Genomic DNA, 19,473 nt, shown 5'->3' with positions numbered 1-19,473 from the left:
TTCAATAATATACAATGGTATCGTATATCGACCAGTATTATAATTTTGATACATTGTATCAAACATTATAACTTGGTTTGATATGTTTTTGATAGAATTAAAACACATTTTGTTATGTTTATGTTACTATTGATACACTTTTTGTTATAATTTTATTTTAACAACATTCTGCATCAAGTTTGTAACAACCTATGTTCGAAAAAAAACTTATAACATAATAACATATGCTGATATAATTTTGTTATGTACCCTTAGTCGGGTTTGGCTCTGCGAAAACTGCGTATCTGACAGAATGCCATTCGATTCAACCCAATTATCCAGTCGAAAAAGAATCATCTTCTCTAACATCTTGCGAATACACGACAACATTGCAATTGGACGGTACGAATTACAGTTCGAAGCGGGTTTCCCGGGTTTTTGGATGGCTATTACTCTCACCTGCCTCCAGTCATCCGGAACAATGTTACACTCCATAAAGTGATTAAACAAGTTCAATGGGCGCCTCTTTGCGACGTCAGGGAGGCCCTTAAGCAAATTGAACTTGATTCGATCCATTCTTGGAGCGAAATTGTTACATGAAAGAAGAGCAAGTGAGAATTCAACCATCGAAAATGGTCTATCCAAGGCGTCCCTATCCACCGATATCTCGTCGCACGCGATCACGTGGTAACCCTTCCACAAAATGACGCCAATAACCGCTTTTCTTCGCTTTGACCAAGCTTTTAAACTTGCGTTCAAGGGAAGAATAGCGCTCATAGTTGTCAATTGAACCACGTTTCCGAAAGTCCTTAAACGCGGCGGATTTCTCGCGATAGAGTTCCTTACACTCGTCATCCAACCACAGATAAGGAGGCTTCTTACGAACCGACGGACCTGGCACAGGACGACGTTGTGCTTGAAGAGCGCTGTTGAGAATCAACTCGGATAAAAAGCGATACTCTTCCAACGGATGAAGAACTTCTACCGCTTGTGCTCCATCAATTATCGCATCCACGTACTTTCCCCAGTCCACGGCATAAAAATTAACAAGGCAGTCTCTTCACTAATGTAAATATCGAATTTCATTATAAACATGTGACGTCACTCCTATCGTACCATATACCTTCCGGACCACTAGATCATTTTTTTCGCAAATTTGTTCGAGGTGGATAGGAATGACGTCGTCAAGTAGCTGTCAGCTTTCGGAGTATATCACCTTCTTAATTTTAGTACACCGTGCCCCAGTCTATGTGTTTTGTGAGGTCGTATGCAAGATCGATGGATGAAGACTGTTGTGTTCCATTGGAAATTGAAACTACGATCGGCAAGTGATCGCTACCATGGGGATCCTGGATTACCCTCCACGAACAATCCAGCGATAACGAGCTTGAACATATTGAGAGGTCTAAACGGCTATCCCTAGGACTTCCATCTTGAGCTGGAGGTGCCACTCGTGTAACTTCCCCAGTGTTGAGAATTGTCATATTGAAGTCGTCGCAGAGGTCATATATCAACGTTGATCGGTGGTCGTCATACAGTTCCCCCCAGCCTGTTCCGTGGGAGTGGAAATTCCTAATGAACAACCGTGGTTAAGGCATAACTGAGCATACTCCCATACTGCCATAAAAGGCACACTTGTTATTCAATTTACTCAATGCCTACTCTGCCCATAACTGCATATTTGTAACATTCGACAAAAGTAGGCATTGAGTAAATGGAACGTTAAGTGTGCATTTTATGGCAGTATGGGAGAAAACTAAAATTTCTAAAAATTATCAGGAACTCAAAAGTGCTTATTTGAGGTTAATATTTTGTACAACTGATATCACATACTAGGTGAATAGTCAGAAAATAATTCTGAAAGAAATTTCATTGCTATTACATTACAAGGCTCATTTATAATCTCAGTGTGACTGTTATGCGGTTATTATTACCAATGTGACAAAACAACTTGGTATTTTTTTCGAATTTTCTAGAACAATCTCACAGATTTCAGTAAGTTGATCGAAAGTATTTATCATTTAATTACTCTCCATGGTATTAACTCCAATTTGTCAAAAATGTCGAATGTGACTGTTTTGCAGTTATGGGCAGTACTTTTGTCGAATGTTACAAATATGCAGTTACGGGCAGAGTAGATATTTTGTGATTCAGCAGACGGAGCAGCCTTTTCCAACAACTCGGTAAAACTCCGCCGATAGCGCCGCTCTAAAGATCGTCGCTGATGTTGCTGCCGGCGTACGTACGTCGGACAGTTTTCGAGGGCATGTGGTGGACTTTCATTGCAATAAACGCATTTTGGTATACTACATGCACCATCCACATGTCTCTCCCCGCAAGAAGCACAGCGAGGTTTATTGCAGCAATACTGGGCAGTATGGTCCAGCTGCTTGCAATTGGTGCAATTCATTACCTTCGGAACGTACAGCCGCACAGGTAAACGAAGTTTGCCGATTATAAGAAAATTCGGCAAAGCAGATCCGAAAAAGGTCACACAGAAGGAGTCTGAATTTGAATAGATCTTCTTTTCTCCCACCATTGATACGGAGTGCAATTGCTTGCATTCCAGTATGGGGACAGATGGGAGAGAAGGATTTTTGAAGCGACCACAACCCTGCATCAATTCTTCGCAGGTCATACTGCCTTCCGTGACCACTCCCGCAATCTCAACCCGATGGCTTGGCAGCTAAGTGTGATACTTTCGAGTAAAGAACTCACAGGCCACAATCTCATTGGCCTGTTTACGGTCACTGCTTACCAGAACCCACTGTTTCAATGGCGACAACGGAAGAGAATCGCTTAGTCAGATTCTTACTGATCTGAATAGTGTTCAACCGTTTGCCTTTGGGTTGAAAGAAAACAACAAAAGGCCCACCAGAGTCAGGCGGGTAGGCCTTGAGGCGGGGGACGTCGGAGATGATAGATTATTGGAGTCCATTTGAGACACATCTCCGCTGTCGCACACTACAGAAGATGATCACACTGTTGATCACTGCGCTGCACTCAGGTAGCACACGGGACGAGGTACGGGCTGTCTTCGACGATACACGTGATCGGATAATAACCAGACCGTTCACAGCTACGTGTGTATGTGTTGCTTGGTCTCTCACTCTGTCTGCTCTGCCTGCCACCAACCACCATTGGGTCGATAACGATGGTGACCACTGTCGGCGGGGAGTGCGTACCGCTGTCCACGCTACACGCTCACTACAGACGATGATCACTGTTAAATACTGCACTGCACTCAGGTAGCACACGGGAGGAGGTGCGAGCTGTTTTCTACGATACACGTGATGGGAAAAGAACCACGCAATGGCGAAAACGTCCAATAGTTTTGCGCAAAGCTCGATTAAACGACAACACAATGGCTTCGCCGAAAGTGTTCCGCTTCCAAGCCGAACTAAGGCTCTTCACTACAATAAAAACACTTTGCACTAAGCTTCGTTAAACCAAAGATTTGGAAAAAACGGGGGTGAACCCGGACACACGAGAACGAGAATCAATTACAGTCCTGACATCTATGACATCTGAGAAATGTCACCCATCAACCAGCACGTGGTTTATTTAGGAGCAGGCATCTCCACTCTGGTGTCGTCAGGTGTGTTTGCGGATATTCTTGCGTGCGTTACTATGCACAGTACTGCTGGTTTACATCACTCTAGCAGCAGCGAAGGTTACAATCCACAGGCCATTATTATTGGTAACGAAATGGAGGCTCTCCGTTCCAATGGCGGGTTGGAAGAAATCTTCTTACCCGATCTGCGCATTTGCATCGCACTGAAACAAGCGTTGCAGTAATGAGAACCATGAACGTGTTTTTAAATTTACTATTCCAACCACGATTGAGCTATCATGAACGCTTTTTATTTGCGTTTTGTTCCCTCTCAATCCAACCGCGTCGATAGCCGAGCGGCTAGCGTTCGCGCTTGACAATCGCCAGATCCTCGGTTCGATTCTGGTCTGCTCCAAGTTTTTAACCATGATATAGTAATTTTTACTATACAAATGGTGCCATGGTAAAATTGAATGCACAAAATATTCTAAATAAATGCGAATTTAGTCTGCACAAATCAAGTGGCGTTGTGTATTTAATTTAACCCTCTGATATAGTATTTTCAACCGCAACGCTGTTCTCAGTGCGCCGATGACTATCTTGACATCAACTCCACGTTCTGCTCTGCCACCGCCGCTGTAGCAGTACTTGAATGAAGTGTTGGCGATGCGATCCACCGCTCGGAATTCACGTTCTCCAGGTTTTGGTCAGCGTAGTTCCCTGGATAGCTGCCACCTTAGCTGGATAGCTGCCATCTCAAGTAATTATTAGTGGAATTGCTTATGAAACTCTTAACTATTATTTTAAAAATCGCTAAAAGAATACCGGGAATAGTTACTAATACAAATTCTAATAGAATCGTGGAAGGAATGATCCCAAATTTTCCATGCACTGAAAAATTACACTGAACATCTTATTGCCGAATTTCAGATAATTCGACCCCCCATACCAAAGTGAAACATGAAGGTGTCCAAGCAATTCTTTAGATGTGATATCAAAAGAAAAATTATATCCGTACATTAGAGCTCATATTTATTATTAAATCGATCTAAATGAGAAATCAATTACATTTACCTTGTTTTCTGACTTCGTCAACCGAACAATTTGTTGCGCCATGTCATATCTTGTTTCATTAAAAGCTCGATTCATCGGTTCCTAAATGCAAACGTCCGCTTGCTGAATGAATCCCAAAGGGTATTTGGATGAGCAGCTTCGCATATTGATGAATTAAACGCTATCACTTTAAAAACGTATTATTAAGTTAAATTTGAAGCTATCTGAATTATCTAGTGAACGACTGTCAAGTGAAGTGATTAGTGGACGTTAATCACGGTGATTTGAAATGGCATTTCAAATTTACAATTATTTTATGTTCTTGTTTTTCGAACAAAATGTTACGGTTGGATTTGATTCGTTAAAACTAGATTGAAAGTCTTCATCATATCAATTGAACGTGGCGTTGGTAAGACGTGAAATCTCGCCATGTTGTTCCTATATATCTCTGTGAATGAATGGAGTAACAACATTGATTAGTGGAACTTGGTAAATGGTTTAGTCTGGTCCTTGGCATTTTAAAACAGTCTAAATCCTTGTGGATTGGAGGTGACGACCACTTTATTCAGCAGCTGCTCGATGTGAGGCCATTTCCGCTCGGACACAACTCTGCTTTGTTCTTCCACAATTTCTCGCGAAAGTTTATCCTCGTAAAGTTTGCCTAGGTATTTCAGCATGCGCCCATACTGATTCAAGGTGTATGCATGCCAAATCGATGATAATAGCACCTGTTGATAATGAATGTGTTGTGAAGCATTATATTCATTTGCATAAAAGCATTTCAATTTGGCTTACCTTGGTGTCATTGTAATCGATAAACTTTCCAATGTCACTGAACAACTGCTCGATGTTTTCCAGCTGATCCACACCGTCATCCCCCACCTCGTTGCTGTCCACAACCGCCTTGATGACGCGCAGTTTGGATAGAGCTATTAGTTTCTTTTGAGCTGCGTCCAGTAATTGCTGCTTTTGTTTGTCCATTTGACTGCAATGACAAACCGGAAATAGGTACATTAGGAGTGTTAAGTTTACCTGTAATCAGAGTTGGCAGGGTCTTAAAAATACCTTGTGCATGCTATATGTTTTCTAATTTATCAATGAAATTGCAAACTATTTTCTGTACATAGTTCGACTACAATGTACAATGTTGTAATAATAAAAAAAACACCAAAATAATAAAATCTAACATGAATTAGACACAACGTTTAGAACGGTCGATTTTCAAACGTCTTCATTATTGATTTAATTAATTGACTGAAAGTTTGACAGTGTTATTTTTATTTTCAAAAAGGACTTGTTCTTCAAAAGTATCATCAATAAGAAGCCTTTTAAAATAAAACAAGTCATTTTTGGAGCAATATTTTTTCAAATCTCTTAACAATTTTCATCGAAAAATATAAAGAAATGTAAAAAAATGTAACTGGTTGGTCGGGAATCGCGTAAGAGTCTTTAAAGCCTGACTGTGAAAGAAGTGACATTTTGGTTAAAAACGAGACATTAGAGACCTTCAATTAAAAATAGAGATCTGCGTTAAAATAGTGACCAAGTATCTAAAAAGAGACCTGCTATCACCTTTTCTGAATAAATACTCACGTTTTAATTTTCGCTGCATTCGATCTACTGTCCGTTTTCAGTCCGTAGTATGCCAGTAGTGCGTTCTGATCGATTTCCTTCATTGCCAACTCAGCCAATTCAATGATCTTGATCAACTTGAACTTCAACAGTGCGGCGGCATTTTTGTCATTTTTATCCAAATTGTTGGCGAATGTGAGCGGCAGGTTCATCTTCAGGTCGTTGCTATCCAAATTCTCGATCAACGCCAAGTGAGCTCCCACAAAAGTGGGATTGTCTTTCAGTACAGTCTTGTAGACAGCTTCGGCGTTTTCCGCATCCAGTTTGGCAATCTGCGCGACTTGATAATCACGGAGGCCTTCGCTGTATTCCTCGAATTTGCTCTTGTTTTCCTTGGGACTGCCGGTGCCATTCTTCTTCACGGTTGGGCCTTCCGTCAGAATATATTGGAAGCCATGAGTGTCACACTTTTTACCCAATTCGTCCTTGGCATAAACTATCGTCCCTTCTAGCCAGGAGCACTGATTTGGGAATGAGGCTTTCTGAAGCTTTTCGTTTGTGATTGGAGCCAGATAGATTGGACGAGTAACTCCGGCCGGGAAAGCGAAAGTTGTTATCTTCTTCCCATTGACGATAGCTTGATTGTACGATTTATAGATGTCTACCGACAACGCATTAGCCAATTTGATATTTGCCAGCATGTTTGTCTCTGAAATCTTTTCTAGCAGCTCCTTCTTTTCGTGACGTACTTGCAAGCGTACAGTATAGTCACCTTTTTCCAGCTTCAAGAAGGAATCATTTGAGTACGCATCGCCACATCCAACCATCATTTTGTTGCAGTCGAAAACCATCCAGAACTGAGATTCGAACTCACTTTCATACAGTACGGTACTGAACAGAGGAGCGTAGAAAGCAACCTCTTGACTTTTATTCAAGTGCATACTATACGTTAGCACGTTTTGGTAGATTTGACGACCTGGGTGCACAACGTCTCGCGTGGTCAACGGTGTGATTTTCGTTTCCGACGGTTTCAATATCATGACCGCTGATTTGAGGGACACCGATGGGAGCACTTCTTCGGCCGACAGAGTGGTCAGATCAATTCGATGTATCCCACTGGCGCTATGCATAATATCTGGAAAATGCAAAGTATAAGTCGCGCATGAATACACCGATATATCTGTATTGTCTGTCTAATGTAGATACTTACTTCCATTCAATGGAGAAATGCCATGGAATTTGACGGAATACTTCAGTGGTACCGTACCGAAATTGGACCAATATTTTGCGATACATACTTCCAATATATTATCGCCCTGAAAAGTTTAAAACGGAAAGTTAGCAACTCAATTAACAACCTCACAATCACTAATTTTAATAACGACAAGTGTAACGCAGAGTTCCACCAAACACCCATTCATATGTTGCATTATAACACGATTGATCACACGTTAGCTTCGAAACTTAACCACCATTGCTGATCAGTACATAGGATGCTAGGGATGCTACTGCTCGTGTAAACGAATTGAAACATCAACAACCAGCACTGGTTTATAAGTAACTACTGAGCCCTGGCGGTCTCTCCGTCCGAAGAGGACCTGACAATATGCCGAAATATATTAACAGATCCTCCTCCTGAATGCAGCCGTTTCATGATAAATCATGAACCGTTAGAGGTGCGCCAAAGTATTGGGAAGGTGATATATTTCACATACGGATATTATTATGATGCACCTTCTACTTTGGCACCGTCAAACCCTGTGATCGTGGCCAGGGAAGATAATTAACAGCTATTCAAAACAATAAATATGATTGTTGCTTTCAATAAACTTTTTCAATTTCTTGCAATTAAAAACAATGCGTAGGAACAACAATGATTTTTAATCAGGATAAAACCAAAATATTGTTGAATTTAATGAGAGCAACAGGAACTTTGTTGAAACAATATAAGAAAAACTTTACATCAAATGAAACTTTTATTTGTTTTATTTTTTCATTGTTGATTCAATAAATTATGCGTATAGCATAAAAACAAATCCGCCATTTCGTTTCGAATTGAAACAGCGAGAAAGTGCTTTTTTTTCGTATATTTTTACTTATGATATTACATGAGGTTGATCATAGCGGAAGGCGACGTTTTTCTCTCGTCTCGATTCTCTTAATTGTTTTCTCTTTGTTCGTTGTTTTCTTGCACATAGTGTTTCGGGTTTGGCCAACAAGGACAAAGGAGTATAAAGAATTAGCAACAAACACCCCGCGTTGAAGCGGATGCCTCAATTACTCGGTAACACCACCAACTTGTGAATAGGTCGTTGATATGTAGTTTGGCCCCTCTGTAGAGTCACGTAACGCACCACTCCGCTTCGTTTCCAATATGCTGGCGGAGTGCAATCGTTTTTTACCAGCACCAAGTCAGTTACCTTCACATTTTCTACAGATGCTTGCCACTTATTCCTGGCTTGCAATGACGACACGTACTGTCTTGAAACGGTCCCACAGATCCTCAACTACTTTTCTTATACGTTGATATTTATCGAGGCGGTTCTCCGAAAGCAAATCCAAACCAGGTTCAGGAACAAGGTTCAGTGGTTGTCCAATGACGAAATGACCAGGAGTCAGCGCTTCGCATGAATCAGTAGATGAGGACAAAGCGTGAGTTCAAGCACGCTTCTATTTGTGCTAATATAGTGGTCATATCTTCGTAGGTTATCATATGTTTGCCAAGGACTATTCGAAGATGCTTTTTCATACTCTTCACAGCACTCTCCCATATTCCGCCCATACGGGGAGCAGTGTTATGAAGGTCCACTTTACTCCGAGACCACTCAAATAACGATTAATTTCGGAATGAAAGTTGACTGCAGAAGATCTTTCAGTTGATGGTCAGCACCAACAAAATTCGTCTCATTGTCGGACCATATTTGGCTGGGCAGTCCACGACGACTGCAAAATCGCTTCAATGCAGAATTGAAAGTACCTGAGGACAAGTCCATAAGTGTTTCCAAATGAACAGCCTTTGTGCCAAGACAAACCAATACTGCAATATACAGTGAATCCACAATTAAGAATCACCCACAATTTATGAATCAGCTGCCTTTAAAGGACAAAATAACAGTAAAAAATAGCACAAAACATCACGGAAACATTTTCACTTATAATTTATTTTGAGTAAAATTGTTTACGTGATGTTTTGTGTTGATTTTTGTTGTTATTTTGTCATTTAAAGTCAACTGATTCATAAATTGTGGGCGATTCTTAATTGTGGATCCACTGTACCCTTTGATTGTCTTGGTAGTTCTCAGAGCACTAGCTTTCAAAACAATGGGACCGGCGTAGTCGACACCTACGTTTTCGAAGGCACGCCTTCCTACGATCCTCACAGTCGGCAAACTTCCCATTACACGGTGTCTCTGGTAGAAAACATTAATATAAAAAAATCAGTATCGCTGAAACACCCACCAAATGAAAGCTTAGGCTTTCCCCTTTCATTTGAGACCGGTTTGAAAATGTTCTATCGGGGGGTCCTGAACATTTTTTTTATTTTAGTAAGAGATACGTACCATAAGTGATCTTCTTCCACCAATAGTATGATACAATGAATCGCTTGTACCATATGATGACAACTCAATCGAACCGTAGAAGGCCATGACACATATTTCTGGACAAACATTTGAAAAGGGCTGGAGAGGTCTTGAGCCTTTTGTCAGAAACGTTGCTGTTGAGCCCTTTTTAGCTCGCCCATGCAAACTAACACCACTATCAGAAAGATTAGTGTTAGCTCTTCCTGATACTAGTATTTGTAAGCGCGATCGAGTTGAATTGGGCTCAACAGCATCTTACAAAGCCATTGTTTACCAACGTCGATGTGCCCTTTTTAAATGTTTGTCCAGGTTTCCATAAAACAAGCTTGTTTTAGCAGTGTTGCTGTTCAGTTGATTCTAAATTCAGTAAATAGTAAAATTGTATATTTTTAATCAAAATTTATTTATTCATACAAAACTAAAATGGTTGTAAAAAGTATTTTAAATTTTATATAAAAAATATGTTTAAAGATTTAAAAGATTTTCAATAAATAACCCTTATTTAGATTCAGCTGTATGCTACCGTCTTAAAACTCAAATATATTTTCATAAGATATTGCTTTTTACGATTAATAATAAACAAAGCGTTTGAGAAAACATTTACTCATGGATCTTTACATTACAAATGGTTTCACAGATTGCACAAACAACTAAATTGGTATCAATAGTAGGGAAATCGGCGCTGCATTGCTTAAGTTGTCGCGTTCTAAGGTGGTATAGCGAAAAATTGGTGCTTGTGTCGCGTGATAAGTTTATAAATTCATTGTTTTGGGTCAACATTTTGGTTTGCTGATCAGAGGTATGCCTGTTAATAATTACAATAAATATATCCCAATTTCACACCTATTAATAAATATATATTTACGCTACACTCTGTCAGGAGACCTGAAACATGAAACCGAAAATCGTTCGAAGATTTGCGTATTGTGTTTAAAAAATAAATGCCTGCAACCGTTATCAGCAATCATGGTTGATATTATTGAACAGCACATTCTTCACGACATCAAGATTAAAGTCTGGTATTGTTCTACAAAAATTGGTTGGTTGTTGAATCTACACGGTTTACCACCCAATGTGCAACATAAAAAAAAAACATTTGTTCGCTGATGACTTGTTTTTGATTAGAAAAAATGTGATTTGAGCACCAGATGAACGTTGCAGTTGAGCAGCCGTCTAAAGGGTTTGGATGTTGCAATCACCCCAAATATCGCCTTCAAAATCAGCAGACTTAATCAATCAGTTTAGGGGTTTTTAGAGGTAACACATCTGCACTTTGATTTGAACGATAATGCAGAAACTTAATTAAAACCTGTAATATACTGTAAAAACGTTCAGGGGTTAGTTGATTAAGTGACGTCCAAACAGGGGGGGTTGGCCTGGGCAGTTCGATCTGCAAGCGATGGAGAAGGGTCGTTTAAGGTTACCCTCTCGATTGAGCATAATTCCGACGTCATCGGGACTCAAGGCCGATGTAAGTATACTGGCGTAAAAATACTGTTGCTGCTTGCTGTTGCTTCTGTCGTTTCAGATAAATATGGCAATATTGAGAAAATTATGAAGACACTGCTGCTTTTGAATAATTTTAGGTGCCTTATTGCTGGAGATTTTAAAATCGTCAATCTGTTTTGCGTTATAATGGGAGGTAGTTGAACATTTCCTTGCTCATACTGTACCACACAAAAAAAGATCTATCCAATGTAGCTGCTCATCCACGAATACTTGGTTACATACGCGTCCGTGAAATGGAAAAGTCTCGGCTCGGACCATAAACTGGCGGAGCAGTTCTTCAATTGTATTTACTATCCACTGCTCGATAGATCACCCGACGAACAAATTGCCCACCACCATCCTTGCATATTTCACTAGGTGTTGTAAATCCAATTGACAAAAAAGTATAATACATTGATCCAAATAATGTCGAAGAAAGGGTAAGTATCAGCAGTTTGATTGTGTGATTTATAAAGATGACCTTTAAATTAATTCTATTATCACAGGTGAGGATCATCAGTTGCCAAAGCCACAGCAAATGTGGATTCACCAGCTGAAACTGTCAGAAGCTTTTGAAAAATCGGCATGTTTTGGAAGTGAAATGGGATCCAAGTTTGCCAGCAATTGAAATTTATCGTACTGTTCTGTAAATTATCTCTTTTCAATGAAAAAATGGATTTCAGGCGCTCGATCATTTCGATGAGGTGCATAAAAGTTGTTTTCAAACGAGTCTGGATGATGATTTTGCAGAAAAGGTTGAGAACTTTTCAAAAACGTGGATTGCTTACCCAATAGCTCGAAGTTCCACATTTGCGCTATCATATCCCGGAGTTATGTTAAATCACAGGAAGTGGTTTGAGCAAATACGGGAAACAAGCCAGTGAAACCGTGCATTTCGATCTTCAAGTTGCTTGGAATCATGTTAAGGTTCCAGAGAACTCCGAAGCATATGATCGACAGCATCTTTGAGTTTAAATAGAATGGTATAATCCTAAATCCTTTTTATTAATTCGTTAACTATTCGTAGTAAATTTTCTCATGGCTACCTAGATAAGCAGGAAAGAAAATGACTATGTGAACCATAATTAAGAAATCAGTACTGAAAAAAAACGGCATTGTACTGTTTTGAAAAAAATGTTCAGGACCCCCCGATAGAACATTTCCAAACAGGTCTCAAATGAAAGAGAAAAGCCCAAGTTTTCATTTGGTGGATGTTTTAGCGATACTGTTTTTTTTATATTAATGTTGTTCTACCAGAGACACCGTGATTACACGGGAAAAAATACTGTGGTAAAAATTACTATTTTAGCTGACTACGCCCATTCTTGAAACTACCATGCAATTTCAGATCAATTTACTACACTCAAAAAAATCCAAACGTCGGTGCTACGTGAAAAATCACGTAAGCTCTCAATTATATCACTGTTGTCAATTTTACCTGACCAACGTAAGACTCACCAATCGCTACGTGAGCCAGACTCAAAACCTGTTTAAAAGTCACCGAAGTGTTGCATCAAGTCTACGTGAATTCCACGTAGCTGATTTCCACTTACGTTTCATGTAAGGGCGACGTTGGTTATTAGTAGAACTGAGTGGCTCATTGCCACTCAAATTTTGTAAACAAAAGTTTTCCTCTGACAGTTGGTACAGGTGTTAACATCGAGTAGAAATTGTAACATTTCAGTTTCGTGCATTTTGCTCAGTTAGCGCTCAACTTCTGAGCGGAGCAGTCGCGTTTCGCACAGAAAGTCTACGAAGTTAAGCACTGTTTCTTCAAGTCGTTAATTCTCGCTGGACATCGCCGAGCCACTTCGTATCGCGTTCTTCGTCGCCGCGTGCGAATGTTTCGCGATGAGTCGCCGCGAGAATACTTTTCGAATCGACTATTCGAAAGTACCAAAGAAGCCAAGCTTCTTCTTCTTCTTTCTGGCGTTACGTCCCCACTGGGACAAAGCCTGCTTCTCAGTTTAGTGTTCTTATGAGCACTTCCACAGTTATTAACTGAGAGCTTACTATGCCAATGACCATTTTTGCATGCGTATTTCGTGTGGCAGGTACGAAGATACTCTATGCCCTGGGAAGTCGAGAAAATTTCCCACCCGAAAAGATCCTCGACCGGTGGGATTCGAACCCACGACCCTCAGCATAGTCTTGCTGAATAGCTGCGCGTTTACCGCTACGGCTATCTGGGCCCCGATAAGAAGCCAAGCTATCAGGAGCTTCACCATTTTGTGGGTACTGTACTCGGGTTGACTCGCGAAGATGTCGCGAGAATCCAGATAAGTCGAAGTCTAGGTTGTGCGTTCGTGAAAGTGAGACAGCTTGAAGTGGCACAACGAGTAGCTGCCGAACACGACAACAAGCACTCGACAGAGGTTGACGGAAAGGTCTACCCACTACGAATCGTATTAGAAGATGGAGCTGTAGAGGTAAAACTCACAGATCTATCAGAAGATGTCTCGGACGAGTGCATTACCGCATTCTTGTCGGGATATGGTGATGTTCTATCGATACACGAGCTGATGTGGGATGAAAAATATCACTTTGGCGGCATTCCGACTGGAGTGCGGGTCGTGCGGATGATGGTTCACACCAACATTCCATCTTTCGTAACAATTGACGGAGAAACGATAAATCTGTCATATTTCGGGCAGCAACAGACATGTAAGCACTGCGGTGAATACGTACACAACGGTATTACTTGTGTGCAGAATAAAAACTGCTCGTCCAAAAATCATATGCAAATGTGACGAAGCAGACTTTACCCAAACCAACACGACCAAAGCCATACGATCCAAATTCATCAGGACCGAAGTCACGACCTGTAAAAAACATCCCTATCGCTCCTCCATCGGAGCCACCGGTCACTCAAACACTGACAAAACCGATTCCTGAATCGTCAGATAGAGCAATGCCTCCACCAGCATCGACGACTACCCACAAGACGCCGAAGCAACGCTCAGAAGCGGACTTTCCCCCACTCCCTCTCCCTAACTTAACGGATAACGCAGATGAGAACGCTCTCGGATGTGGAACCAGCACACGAAGACCGGCATCTCCTGAAGGCATCGAAAACGAGACCGATGAATCAACTTCGATGTATGTGAGAAGAGCACGCAGGCGACCGCCGGGCAAAAAACCTCGAAATGATCGTAGCGACTTCTCGAACGACGAAGATATCAGAACATAGATTTCACCATGGATTATACTTCGTATAACATTGCCACAATAAACATCAACACTATAACCAATGCGACTAAGCTCAATGCTCATCAAAATTTTATTCGTACCATGGACCTCGACATCATATTTTTGCAGGAGGTTGAAAATGCACAACTATGTCTTCCCGGCTACAACGTAGGTTGTAATGTGGACCACATGAGGCGGGGGACAGCTTTTGCGCTGAGGGAACACATTCAATTTTCCTCGGTGGAGAAGAGTCTCGACGGCAGGTTAATAGCTCTACAGATTAATAACACTACTCTCTGCAACGTGTATGCACCATCAGGGACAGCAATGCGTGCGGAAAGAGAACGATTCTTCAACAACACGATCGCGTATTATCTTCGGCACCAAACCGAACACGTAGTCTTGGCAGGGGACAATTGTGTGCTTCGGAAATGTGATGCAACAAATAACAACCACAGTCCGGCTCTACAAGCGACCGTACTTCAAGCACAGCTCCATGATGTATGGGTAAAACTTCGATCGCGTACCCCAGGTCCAACATACATTACACACAATTCGGCATCTCGGCTTGATCGTGTGTATGTTAGTAGTGGTCTCTATGAGCAACTGAGAACTACCGAAACACATGTCTGTTCCTTCTCCGATCATTTAGCTGTGACCGTGCGCCTATGTCTTCCCTCTCTCGGCCGTCCACATGGCTCAGGTTTCTGGTGCCTCCGCCCGCACCTCCTGACAGATGAAAACATCCGTGAATTTGGAATTCGTTGGCAATACTGGACTCGCCAGCGCCGTAGCTATCCATCGTGGATAACGTGGTGGCTCGCATATGCCAAACCGAAGATCAAATCTTTTTTTCGTTGGAAATCAAAAGCTGTTTTCGATGACTTCCATCACGAGCACCAACGATTATATGCAGAATTAAGGTTGGCATATGACGATTACTATCAAAACCGAGACATGATATCCACGATTAACCGCATTAAGGCGCAAATGCTTGCATCACAGCGAAATTTCACGCAACACTTTGTGCGAATAAATGAAACATATGTCGCAGGTGAACCACTTTCTACGTTCCAGTTAGGAGAAAGAAAACGAAAGAAGACAATCATCACACGACTGCAGGGGGAAGCCGATGAAATTCTCCATGAATCGGATGCTATCGTGCAGAATTTGTTCATACATTTTCGAGATCTTTACACGGAAGGAAGAAGTGAGCTAGCTGAAGAGGACATGTTCCACTGCGAGAGAATAATCCCACTAGAAGACGTCCATAATGATGCATGTACTAACGAAATAACTACGGAAGAAATATACTCGGCCATAAAATCAAGTGCAAATAGAAAATCACCGGGTCCCGATGGAATTCCGAAGGAGTTCTACCAGCGCACATTCGATAGTATCCACCGAGAGCTCAATCTTGTAATCAACGAAGCGTTAGCCCAAAATTTTCCTTCCGAGTTTGTAAATGGTGTAATCGTGTTAGTTAAAAAGAAAGGTACAAATGATTCTGCTCGTTCCTACAGGCCGATATCTCTACTTAACGTAGACTATAAAATCCTATCACGTGTTCTCAAAGGTAGATTAGAGACTGTAATGCAACATCATCAGATTCTCACCCGTAGCCAGAAGTGCTCAAATTCTGATCGGAATATCTACCAGGCTGTTCTCTCACTGAAAGATAGAATTGCCAGCCTGATCGGACGAAAACAGAGAGGAAAACTTGTTTCGTTCGATCTCGAAAATGCTTTTGATCGTGTAAGAAGAAATTTTCTGCACACAACTATGACCTCTCTCGGATTTAGTCGCGGTTTCGTGCAACTGTTAGAGCGAATAGGAAATTTATCATCCTCACGCCTTCTCGTAAATGGACATCTCTCAGCAGCAATACCCATACAGCGCTCGGTTCGTCAGGGCGATCCCCTATTGATGCACCTCTTTGTGTTGTATCTACACCCCCTAATGAAACAGCTGGAGCGCGAGTGTGGTACCGATTTAGTAGTAGCGTACGCAGATGATATCACTGTTATTGTGACGACGATAGCAAGACTCGAGAGGGTTCGAGAGGTATTCACACACTTCGAGCGAATTGCTGGAGCGAAGCTAAACTGGGAGAAAACGAAATCTATCGACGTCGGCTTTTTGGAAGGGAACCCAATAAGAGTGCCATGGGTGGCAACCGAACACAAGATAAAAATATTGGGTGTCATTTTCGCCAATTCCATCAGATTGATGGTTACACTGAATTGGGATGCTTTGGTGACGACATTCACTCGACTGGTATGGTTGCATGGTATGCGCGCACTCACGCTGCATCAAAAAATAACTCTGTTGAATACCTTCATAAGCTCCAAAATGTGGTATATTTCCTCGATACTTCCTCCGTACTGCGTGCACATTGCTAAGATCACTGCAAAAATGGGCAGTTTTATATGGAGCCGTAATCCAGCGCGTGTCCCGATACAGCAATTGGCGCGTAGCACAGACCATGGTGGATTAAAGCTGCACCTCCCAATCTTCAAGTGCAAGGCTTTGCTTATAAATCGGCACATCCACGACATCGACTCCATGGTATACTATAAGTCCTTCATTGGCCAAGATAATCCCCTCCCAGATTATCCTTGTTTGAAATTGATTCACCAAAATTTTCCAAATTTGCCACCTCAAATTCAGCAAAACCCATCCGCCGATCTGATTTATCGTTTCTACGTTGAACAAACGGATCCCCCAAAGGTAGAACTGGAAAATCCAAACGTTAACTGGGCCCGAGTTTGGAAGAATATAGCATCGAAAAAACTATCGTCGATGGAGCGTAGCGAACTCTATCTGATTGTGAATCAGAAAAAAGAACATCGTCGTTTGTTGCATAGGATAGGGCGAACGGATGGAGAAAACTGTGTACACTGCGGTGCAGCGACAGAAACACTTCAACACAAGTTTAGTGAATGTCCCCGTGTGATGGCAGCGTGGCAGTTCCTGGAAAGAAAAGTGTCAACGATTTTGAATGGTTGGCGCAGATTATCCTTTACGAACCTTTCTCAACCCTCATTGGAGAACATCGGACAGACGAAAAGAACTGAAATACTTAGACTATTTGTTTATTACATCTGCTATGTTAACAATATTAACGATAGAATTGATGTAAGCGGACTAGAATTTGCGTTGAATTGCGGAATTTAAACGAATTATTGTAAATAATACTTTTTAAATCGCACAATAAACAAAGTTTTACAAAAAAAAAAAAAAATTTACCTGACCAACGTAAGACTCACCAATCGCTACGTGAGCCAGACTCAAAACCTGTTTAAAAGTCACCGAAGTGTTGCATCAAGTCTACGTGAATTCCACGTAGCTGATTTCCACTTACGTTTCATGTAAGGGCGACGTTGGTTATTAGTAGAACTGAGTGGCTCATTGCCACTCAAATTTTGTAAACAAAAGTTTTCCTCTGACAGTTGGTACAGGTGTTAACATCGAGTAGAAATTGTAACATTTCAGTTTCGTGCATTTTGTTTTTAGTTAAAAGAAGTGATAAAATCGAATTGATATGGTTTAAAAATGAAGGTAAGTTCTTCTATAGTATATTTTTTTTTGGTTTACTAACATTCCATTGATTTCAGCTCGGATTTCAGGCAGCCGGCAAAAAAAATAACATTCCGTTAAGACAATAAAATATTTCAGAATGAATTAATCGCAAACCGAATCAAATCAATAAACGTGTGCTATTCTAATATGTTTCAAATCTCTTTGCTTTATTTTCCTGGATTTCTGAAAAACGAAATGAAAACCCAATATATATCCAAACCACTATTGCATACCTATGAAAGCTATCAAAACAATAACGTAGCTGTTACGTGAAATCTTAGTCACCTCGAGCTTCGCGGAATTGAGTTCCGGCACTCACCATTCACGTAGCTGTTACCTGAAAAGTGCGATGGAAAAAAAACTACGTATGTTTTCACGTAGCCTTGACGTTTGGATTATTTTGAGTGTATGTTTACGGTACATCACACCACATTACTGGTACATTTGACAGAAATAATTAACAACAATCTGATTTCGACTACAGACATGGTAAAATCAAGCGCATTTCTGGTCTGCTGAAAATTGCCGGTGCGAGCGCTTAAGTTAACCCCCTAAAATGGTAGTTTTTACCGCACAATTTTTTTGCGTGTAGCTGCTTTGCGGTTTTAGCTTTCCATCGAAGATATCGGACGCAGTTATTGATGATATTGCGGACGATTGTTTGGCACCCAAAGATCCAATATGCTTGACTAAGTGTAGCCACTACCAGTGTCGGTCCGGCATGTAGGTTTTCAAGGTGCAGATTGATGATTAGGAGCTCCGTGTAACGATGAAACTTAGGCAAGATTATGGGATGTTTCATCTCAAACGATTGGTCTGAGTTTTGTAGTCGTCCTCCTACACGAAGCGTTCCTTTCGCATCCAGAAACGGAACAAAAGATCTGATCATAAATAAATAAATACATAAATTTCTAATTTCTTTTCTTTTATGCCAAACGTTCATTATGCCAAATGACCATTATGCCAAACGACTTTATGCCAAATAGCTTTATGCCCAATGACTTTATGCCAAACGGGGTAGCCCCCACGTTACATCAATCATCAAAAATCTAATATAAAATGTTTAAATGGCAATTCCGCATTTGGTATCGCCATTAAGATGTGTATTCTAGTACACAACACTGAAGACGGCCTTACAGTTGAGGTCGAAATACGCGTATCTGTCAAAGGATACAAACTCTAGTGGAATTAAAAGGTATAGTACTAAATACGTTTTTTTCATCTACTTATAGGTATTCTACTAAACAGCTCGAAGATTTATTTTCATGTGTATTTTTGTTCAATTTTTCCTCATCGGTTCTATCTTTCGCTAATAACTTAGGTCAATGTTTGCGAATGTTATTATTGTTAAAGAACTTCTTATCGTCGATTGTCGATCTTTGTACTTTGTACGATGCATTGAATTTCGCATAACAATGAAAAGAGAAAATCGAAGAAGGAAAATAGATCACTGCTGATACGTCGTTCGTTATAACA

The 19,473-nt window shown here is 40.9% G+C and overlaps 1 protein-coding gene across 1 annotated transcript in view; it reads right to left on the bottom strand.

The window, feature by feature from the left end:
- Positions 1-4,547: 4,547 nt before the first annotated feature.
- The window catches only part of LOC5572106 (tripeptidyl-peptidase 2), a 30,414-nt gene continuing 15,488 nt past the window's right edge, over positions 4,548-19,473 (bottom strand). The window contains exons 7-10 of the mRNA XM_021842717.1: positions 7,368-7,473; positions 6,179-7,292; positions 5,381-5,570; positions 4,548-5,313 (exon numbers count right to left, since the gene is read on the bottom strand). Coding sequence (XP_021698409.1) covers positions 5,104-5,313; positions 5,381-5,570; positions 6,179-7,292; positions 7,368-7,473 — 1,620 coding nt within the window. The 3' untranslated portion in view covers positions 4,548-5,103. The remainder of the gene's footprint in view (positions 5,314-5,380; positions 5,571-6,178; positions 7,293-7,367; positions 7,474-19,473) is intronic.

This window comes from Aedes aegypti, chromosome 2, assembly GCF_002204515.2.
Source record: "Aedes aegypti strain LVP_AGWG chromosome 2, AaegL5.0 Primary Assembly, whole genome shotgun sequence".
Lineage (NCBI taxonomy): Eukaryota > Metazoa > Arthropoda > Insecta > Diptera > Culicidae > Aedes > Aedes aegypti.
This window is presented reverse-complemented; position numbering and strand designations above follow the sequence as displayed.